Source organism: Meleagris gallopavo, chromosome 2, assembly GCF_000146605.3.
Source record: "Meleagris gallopavo isolate NT-WF06-2002-E0010 breed Aviagen turkey brand Nicholas breeding stock chromosome 2, Turkey_5.1, whole genome shotgun sequence".
Classification (NCBI taxonomy): Eukaryota; Metazoa; Chordata; class Aves; order Galliformes; family Phasianidae; genus Meleagris; species Meleagris gallopavo.
In genome coordinates this window covers 105,972,520-105,981,681 of record NC_015012.2, presented here as the reverse complement: position 1 = coordinate 105,981,681, position 9,162 = coordinate 105,972,520, and the positions used below count along the sequence as shown (strand labels likewise).

General features: G+C 60.5%; 1 protein-coding gene across 1 annotated transcript; it reads right to left on the bottom strand.

Annotated features, from left to right (window-relative positions):
* Nucleotides 1–2,642: 2,642 nt before the first annotated feature.
* Nucleotides 2,643–9,156, bottom strand: SCX (scleraxis bHLH transcription factor). The gene is made up of 2 exons (XM_010708140.2): nucleotides 8,629–9,156; nucleotides 2,643–3,062 (listed from the first exon to the last, which is right to left on the bottom strand). Exons 1-2 carry the CDS (start codon nucleotides 9,148–9,150, stop codon nucleotides 3,024–3,026), a joined length of 561 nt encoding a protein of 186 aa, XP_010706442.1. The 5' UTR covers nucleotides 9,151–9,156; the 3' UTR covers nucleotides 2,643–3,023.
* Between the last annotated feature and the right edge of the window lie 6 nt (nucleotides 9,157–9,162).

The window sequence follows — 9,162 nt, the reverse complement described above, 5'->3', positions numbered from 1 at the left end:
GCTACGCTGAGCCTTTCCTCCCCAGCACCTCCTGGTTTCATTTTAAGAGGATCCATCACCGCTTCGTGTGCCTTTGAGCACAGCCCGAAAGGCAGGGAGCCTTCCAAACCCCTTTCTCCAGCTTCAAAACTGCTCATATCCAAAGTAAAAATACCAACATTTCCACCTCCGAGCAGCAGAACGCGTCCAAATCCCGACGCTGTGCTGAGCTTGGGGTCCCCACTGCCCACCCCCTGTGGAACCACAGCTGTGTTCCCCCCGGCAGCACGGAGACCTCCCTGCTCCCCTTGGCTTTCCTGACTGCTGAGTGCGGCTGCCGGGAAGGGAGGGAGGGAGAGAAGGAGGGAAGGAAGTGCCATTGCTCCCATGGTGGGAGAATGCTGCACACGGGGTCCCGAGGTGGGAGATGGCACCATGTCCTGAGATGGGAGGTTCCATATGGTCCCAAGATGGGAGATGGCACCGTGTTCTGAGATGGGAGGTTCCATATGGTCCCAAGATGGGAGATGGCACCGTGTCCTGAGATGGGAGGTTCCATATGGTCCCAAGATGGGAGATGGCACCGTGTCCTGAGATGGGAGGTTCCATACGGTCCCAAGATGGGAGATGGCACCATGTCCTGAGATGGGAGGTTCCGTACGGTCCCAAGATGGGAGATGGCATATGGTCCCAAGATGGGAGATGGCACCATGTCCTGAGATGGGAGGTTCCATATGGTCCCAAGACGGGAGATGCCATATGGTCCCAAGATGGGAGATGGCACCGTGTCCTGAGATGGGAGGTTCCATATGGTCCCAAGACAGGAGATGCTGCATGAGGTGGGCGATGCCGCGTGGTGGGAAGTGCTGCACAGTCCCAAGACAAGAGGTATTGCACATTCCCAAATTGGAGATGCCGTGATGTCCCGAGACGGGAGATGCTGTGTGGTTCTGACGTGGGAAATGCTGCATGGACCTGAAATGGGAGATCCTGCATGAGGTGGGGGATGCCGTGTGGTCCCGAGATGGGAGATAGCACAGCGCTCCAACGCGGGAGATGCTGCACGGTCCCAAGATGAGAGATGGCACGTGGTCCCAAGATGGGAGATGGGAGAATGCTACGCCAGGTGGGAGATATCACATGGTTCTAAGACTGGAGATGCCAAGCAATCTCAACATGGGAAATGCTGCACTTTTTCAAGAGATGCTGCACTTTCTCAAGATGGGAGATGCCATGTTGTCCCAAGATACGAGATGCCACCTGGTCCCAACACGAGAGATGGCACAATGTCCCAGTGTGGGAGATGCTGCACATTCCCAAGATGGGAGATGCCACGTGGTCCCAAGATGGGAGATAGTGCAATGTCCTGAGATGGGAGACTCCACGTGGTGCAAGGATGGGAGGTGCCACATGTTCCCAACATGGGGAATACTGCACTGACCTGAAATGGGAGATGTTGCATGAGATGGGAGATGCAGTGCTATCCCAAGATGGGAGATGAGATTGGAGGTGGCACAGTGTCCTGAGATGGGAGGTTTCACACCATCCCAAGATGGGAGAACACTACACAAGGTGGGACATGCTGCCCAGTCCCAGTGTGGGAAATGCTACACGGTTCCAATATAAGAGATGCTGTACATTCCCAAGATGGGAGATGCCACCTGGTCCTGAGACAGGAAATGCTGCATGAGATGGGAGATGCCACACAAGATGGGAGATGCCGTGTGGTCCCAAGATGGGAGATGCTGCACGTTCCCCAAATGGGAGATACCACAGTGTCCTGAGATGGGAGATGCTGGGTGGCCCCAGGACAGGATAAACCACAGAAGATGGGATGTGCCACCTGATCCCAAGGAGGGAAATGGCACAGTGTCCCGAGATGGGAGATTCCGTGTTCTCCCAAGGTGGGAGATGGCGCAGATTGGAGATGCTGTGTGGACTCAGAGTGGGAGGTGCTGCACACCCCCAAGATGGGAGATGCCACAGAGTCCCGAGATGGGAGATGCTGTACGGTCCCAGGACAGGAGATGCTACGTGGTCCTGACACGGGAGATGCTGCAGAAGAGGAGATGCCATGCTGACCTAAGACAGAAGGTGCTGCACAGACCCGAGGTGGGAGATGCCACACGTTGTAGCTCCGGGTGCCATCACCAGGCTCCTCTGTGCAGCACCTGCTCGCCAGCGCTGACCTGGGCTTTCCCAGTCTGCATTTGCTATGGGCACGGCTCCGTGCACGTGAGGACCGGTGATGCCCAGGCTCCTTCTGCTGAGTATCCATCGCCCAGCAGCTCCCCGGGGCTCCTCCACACACCGTGCCCCATCCCCCACCTCCCCCATCCCCATTTTGCACGCAGCCCCAGCATCGCTCTGAGCCTCATCCCACAGATCCCCGTGCCCTGGACCCGCTGGTGATGCTGGGGAGCTTCATTGCCCTGCGGCCCACAGGACTGCCGAGCAAGCCGTGCCGGGGGGAGCGCCGGGCGCCGGGCTCACAGCGCTGCACGTGTAATTGATTTCCCCAGGAAACCCGGCCCAGCTGCAGCATCTGGTCCTCACCAAGGGCTGCCTTTACCTGCTGCTGCAGCCGGGCTCCGGCACGGCACGGAGCTCCTGGCGCTGCGGAACCGGAGCTGCGCTGGGCTGGAAGGAAGGAGGCTTCTGCCTTGGCTCTGAACCGTACCCATTTTTAATTATACGAGCTGCTCAGGCTTTATATTATCGTATCAATGACATGAAACACCAGCATGTATTGATTAAACTCAACAAATGCAGCACCCCAGGCCTCAGTTCAGGGGATGGCGTGGCTCAAAGCTGGAGGGGACAGCACGGGCAGCGGTCGGTCCCGGCGGCAGCGTCCCCAGCGTGGCTCAGTTCCAGCGGGGCGTCCCCACAGCCCGGCCCCACGGCCCCATAGGGGCAGGGTCCTGTCCCTGGCAGCGGGGTGAAGGCGGGAGTCTGTCCGTGGTTCGGTGTGTGTGGCTTTTCCGTCCGTCCATCCGTCCGTCCGTCCTTCCGCTCCTCCGTGCCGCCTTTCCCGGAGGCGCCTAGCTCCGGATCGCCGTCTTCCTGTCGCGGTCTTTACTCTGTAGAGGAGAGGGAAGAGGGTGAGTGAGTGAGAGAAGCACCCCCGGGCTGGGATTGCCAGCAGGAAGCTGCCCTGTGTCCTCGTGGGGTCCTCCCACCATCCCCAAGAGTCAGACAACGGAATCCCAGAGCTGGGGAAACCTCATCACTGTCACCAGCACCACCATCGCCACCGCCAGTGGCACAGTGGCACAGAATCATTAAGGTTGGAGAAGACCTCCAAGGTCACCCAGTCCAACCCCAACCCATCCCACCGTGCCCACTGACCGCGTCCCCAGGTGCCTCATCTCCACAGTCACGGGACACCAGAAGGACGATGACCCCTCCACTCCCTGGGCAGCCCCTGCCAGTGCCCAACCACTCTTGGGGGAGAAATTGTTCCTTGTATCCAACAAGTACCAGATACCACCAGTATCACCACCACCACCACCAATACCACCCCACCACTGCTGCCATTACCGGTACCACCATCAACACCACCACCGCCATCAACAACACATCGACCACACCGCAACCACCACCACTACCGTCATCGCTACCATCACCAGTACCACCAGTACCACCAGTACCACCAGCGCTGCCCTGGCCAGCTGGGTGCAAGCAGAGCTGCTGCTTCTCCTTTCCTGTTGATGGAAATGGCCAAGCTAGATGGGGCCCTGGGCAACCTGATCCGGTGGGGGGCAACCGGCCCACAGCAGGAGTGGGGCTGCGGCAGGGGGACTTTGAGGTCCTTTCCAACCCAACCATGCTGTGGTTCTGTGACCTGTAAGGACCCGTCCAACCCAACCCGTCCCATGGCTTTATGATCTTTAAGGACCCTTCCAACCCAATCCACCCTATAGATTTACAATCTTTAAGGACCCGTCCAACCCAACCCGTCCCATGGCTTTATGATCTTTAAGTACCCTTCCAACTCAACCAATCCCACGGCTCTATGATCTTTAAGGACCCTTCCAACCTAATCCACCCTATAGATTTACAATCTTTAACGACCCGTCCAACCCAACCCATCCCATGGCTCTACGATCTATAAGGACCCCTCCAGCCCAACCCGTCCCACAGCTCTACGATCTTTAAGGACCCCTCCATCCCAGCTGTTCCATGGTTCTCTGTGCCTCCTTCTGGCACCGTGCACCCTTTTCCATTGTGGCCGTGCCGTGGCTGTGCCGGTGCCGCTCCGCAGCATTGCCGGTGCAGCCTCCCCCACGCTGCACGTGCGGCCCCGGCTCTGACTCTTCCTTTGTTACCGGGGGTGGGGAGGGGAGGGGAAGGGGAGTTCAGCTCCGAAATGGTAAAATTAAATTTCCCAGATGTTCGGGCCCCAGGAGTTCTTGTGCTGTCTGGAGAGGAAATGGGGATTCGGAAAATCCCGCCTCATATTTTTTCCCCTATCACCTTGCCTTTCCGCTGCCATTAAGTGCAGCAGGAACAGTAAATTATGGGGCTGCGTAGCCGGCCCATCTCCAGATACTGTGGGGGAGCTGTGGGGTCAGCAGGGGCTGCCCGGCCCCATTGCACTGCTCCAGGCACCGGGGTCCCGCCGTGCTGCCGTCCTGGGGCAGAGCTGAGCCCCGCTCCCAGCGCCGTGCCCCGTGGGATTGGGCTCTGCAAGGAGCTGCCCACAGCCCCGACCCACCGGCCGGGAGCTGCGCCCGGTTCCCTGCTGGTAGGGCTCCTGGTGCAACGGGCAGAGCTCCGTTGGGTGCAGTCGGGTGCTCGGTGCCGCACGGGGGTGCCCACCCTGCTCTGCTTTGGAATGGAGGCATTCATCCTCCCTGTGGCAGTGGGGCAGAACTCTGAGCACCGGCGTCGTCGCTGCGCCAGCAGGAGCTGCCAGGCTCCGTCACCACCAGCTGAGCAAACGCTGAGCTCCTTCTGGGCTGCAACCCAGCACTGGGTTGTACCCATCCCCATGGATGGGGTCTGGGGCAGCCGCTGGGTGCAGGTTGCAGGTTGCGAGAGCCTGAGAGGAGGTTTTGCCCCCATCTCATTTGCAACCTCTGCCACCCCCTTGAGCTCCCAGCTGCTCTCGGTGCCCCCCATCCCCCTTTTTCTGCCTCTCAAATGTGTGCTTCTGCCTCAGGGCTCAGCGTGGGCTTTGGGGTGGGCTGCGGACAGGGGGAGAGCACCATGAAGGGTCTCAGCCCTGAGTGCATTCAGCAAAGGGAATTTCATTGAATTTAGGCTTTTTGTGCCCAAACGGAGCCCAGCCCTTAGCCCGGCCGGGGGTGTCCAAGCGTTGCCCCATGCCGTGCCCACTGCTCTTCGCCCAGCAGAAGAAGCTCAGGTCCCCCACCAGAAGTGTCCTCACCAGTACCAGGTATCCCACCAACACCACGTCCCCATGTCCCCACCAGCACCGTGTCCCCTCCAACATTGTGTCCCCAGCCAGCACAATGTCCCCATGTCCCCACCAGTGTCCCCAACCATCGCCCTTTGTCCCGGAGGGGACAGCACAGGCAGTACCCACAAAGGGACCCCCAGAAGATCCCAGGGAGGTGACCCCTCCTCTGGCTCACCACCCACACTGTGGCACCTGCAGCTCCCAGGAGCCCTGGCACACTTTGCAGTGCCAGCAGTGCCTGCTGTGCCACAGCCCCATGGGCACAGGCCCGTCCCTGGTGCCTGGCAGTGCCACACACACACACACGTGTGCCAAATGCCCTGCGGTTTCCACTTCTCTCCTGCTCACGTCTGCGTGGCACAGCCCAGTCCCTGCAGGCTGTGGGCACGGAGCACCCCATGCCCACCACTCTCCATTGCTCGCCGTCTCTGTTTGGCAACAAACAAAACGGGGGGACTTTTCCCAGGGGTACGGGGTTGGGGTCAGCCCCAAAATCTCAGCGGGAAGGCATTGGAACACTGGGATGTGACACTGGGTCGCAGAGCTGGGTGAGCCCACCGCTGCCCACCGGGCATCGTGGCCAAAACCCGGGAAGGGTTTGTAGGAAATGGTGCTGCCCCACATCCTGAGTTCCTGTCCCCTCACGCCCTCTTGGCCAAGCAGAGGGCCGGACTCTGTGCCATGAAGGCGCGTTGGTCGGGACGGCATCCGCACACGTAAGCAGAAAGGCATGGTGGAAAAGTGAGCACTGCAGGGTGGGGATGGATGGATGGGGAACACTTCAGCCTGGGCATGCAGAGCCCTGTCTCCTGCCAGGGGGATGTGGGCAGGGGGCTCTGCCCTGATTCCTGCCGTGGGCAAGGGGCTGGGCGCTGCCTCCTGCAATGGGCAGGGGGCTCTGCCCTGTCTTGTGCAATGGGCACATTGGCAAGGGTCTCTTTTGTCTCCTGTGATGGGCAGGGGTCTCTGCCCTTCATTCTGTGACGAGCACATGGGCAGGTGTCTGGGGGCTGCCTCCTGCGATGGGCAGGGGTCTGTGCCCTTCGTCATGCAATGGGAACATGGGTGGGGGTCTCTACCCTATCTTGTGCAGTGGGCAGGGGTCTTTCCCTTGTCTCCTCTGCCCTTTATCATGCTAAGGCACAAGGGCAGGGGTTTCTGCCCCATCTTGTGCAGCAGGCAGGGGTCTCGAGGCTGCCTTGAGCAATGCACAGGGGTCTCAGGACTGCTTCCTGCAGTGGATGGGGTATTGGGGCTGCCTCCTGTGATGGAAAAGGGGGTCTCGTGCCATGGGCAGGGGTTTGCCTCCTGTCTGGTATTCAGGGGTCTGCCTCCTGCAGTACCTGGGGGCCACTTTGTGCAGTGCTTGGGGGTCTGGGGGCTGCCTTGTGTTGGGAGGTGCATCTCCATCCCCTCTCCGTGTGCCGTCCCGGTTCACAGGTGGTTTATTTCTATCATTTCACCCTCAAGAACAGCACAGGGTGAGCACAGGGCCGCGATCCGCTCCCACCGGTCCCCAAAGGAGCGTATTTGGAGCACCTCAAACTCTCCGAGCACCAATCTGGGAGGGCCTGTCCAGAGTTACTGCAGGAATAGATACGTCCTGCTCCTGGGGGAGGGAGGTTTGCTCCCGACAAGAGCTGCAGCAACGAGGACTGAGAGGGATCTGCGCAAAGCTGGCAATGCTTTGGAGACGGAGGAGAGCGGAAGCTTTCCCTTCCAGCTCTGTGGGATCTCCCCCCTCCACCTGCAGCTTCTGTTCGCGTGAAGGTCAGAGGGGAGCCACGGAGCATCCCTCCCCCATGGGTGCTCCGGGCCCCGGCAGAGCTGGGGGGATGCGGGTGTAAATCCTCACCGAGGTGACCCTCCGGCCCCACAGAGCTGGAAGGGCGCGCAGGGAGGATTAGCGGGTTTGGGCTTTTCCTGCTTGGAAGCTCTCGAGCTGTCACAGTCCACTCGTGAGCGCTCCACCGCCGCCCTTTGGTGCATCACGAGCCCCAGATCCTCCACGGGTCCATCCTCCTCTTCATCCTCCACCCAGGATCAAGGGGGGCAGGAGGGGTTGCACAGCGCACAGCCAGCCCTCCCCACCGCCTGCTGCCCCAGCTCCCCCCCTGCCCGTGGCTCTGGGTGCACGGCGCAGCCTCATGCAGGGTTTGCTTTGCCCCTGGTACCCGGCCCTGCGTGTGCAGCAATGCCCCCAGGTGATGCCCCCCCAGGTGATGCCCCCCCAGGTGATGCCCAGGGGCACAGCACGGCGCAATACTTCCCTGAGAACACGGAGGAGCCTTTGGTGAACCCACACTGCACACGGTGCACCGACACAACCGGTGCCACCCATCTTTGAGATGCTCAGAGGGCACCAAACCTGCGGCCACGTGGGCACCCAGCACTGCCCAGGGCCCAAACCCAGCAATGGCACAGGGCACGGCCTCTGCCACTCAGCGCTGCTGTGCCACTCAGCGCTGGATGTGCACCCATCCTTGCTTTGCTTCCTGCCCCTCTCCCTCCCATTTCCAGCTCCTAAAACCCTCCAGGATTTCCCGTTCCCCCATTCCTTCACTTTTTGGGATTTGGAGCTAGCAGATCTGCACATGCTGGAGGGAAGCGCCGTGTTTCCACGCCCAGACTTTGGGCTCTGTCATATTTCCATGCCCAAACTTTGGGTTGTGCCACGTTTCCGTGCCCAGATCTTGGCTTCTGCTGTGTTTCCATGCGCAAATTTTGGGTTCTGACGTGTTTTTGTCCCCAAACTTTGGGTTCTGACGCGTTTCTGTCCCCAAACTTCGGGTTCTGACGCGTTTCTGTCCCCAAACTTTGGGTCCTGACGCGTTTCTGTCCCCAAACTTTGGGTCCTGACGCGTTTCTGTCCCCAAACTTTGGGTCCTGACGCGTTTCTGTCCCCAAACTTTGGGTCCTGACGCGTTTCTGTCCCCAAACTTTGGGTCCTGACACGTTTCTGTCCCCAAACTTTGGGTCCTGACACGTTTCTGTCCCCAAACTTCGGGTTCTGACACGTTTCTGTCCCCAAACTTCGGGTTCTGACGCATTTCTGTCCCCAAACTTCGGGTTCGGCCACACTCTCATGCCTAAGCCTCAGGTCCTGTTGTATTTCCATGCCCAAACCTCGGGTCCTACCGCATTCCCACGCCCAAACCTCGGGTCCCACCACACTCCCACCCATCCCCGCACCCCTCGGACCCCCGCACGCAGCCGCTCACCAGCTTCCTCTGGTTGCTGAGGCAGAAAGTGCAGATCTGTTTGGGCTGGGAGTTCTCGGAGTCGCGGGGCGGGGGGCTGCCGCCGCCGCCGTGGTGGAAGAAGGCCGGGCTGGTGTGGCAGGGCTGCCCGTCGCCGCACGCCTCGCCCACCAGCAGCACGTTGCCCAGGTGCGAGATGTAGCTGGAGGCCAGGCGCAGCGTCTCGATCTTGGAGAGCTTCCTGTCGGCCGGCTCGGTGGGGATGAGGGTGCGCAGCGCCGTGAAGGCGGTGTTGACGCTGTTGGTGCGGTCGCGCTCCCGCGCGTTGGCCGTGTGCCGCTGCCGGGGCTCGCGGTGCAGCCGCCCGGGCTTCTTGCCGCTCCTCCTCTTGCCGGCTTTGATGCCGAAGCCGTCGGCGTCCAGGTGGAAGGGCTTCTCGTCGGAGCCCGAGCTCTCGCTGCCGTTCTCCTCGTCCTCCGACAGCATGCTGATCTCGGGATACAGGTAACGGCCGGGCGCGGGGCGCAGCATGGCGAAGGACATGGCGAGCAGCCG

Coding starts and splice junctions, on each gene's coding strand:
- SCX (XM_010708140.2), bottom strand. CDS start 9,150: ATGTCCTTCGCCATGCTGCGCCCCGCGCCCGGCCGTTACCTGTATCCC. Junction 3,063..8,628: donor TCAGCAACCAGAGGAAGCTG/GTGAGCGGCTGC, acceptor TCTCCTCTACAG/AGTAAAGACCGCGACAGGAA.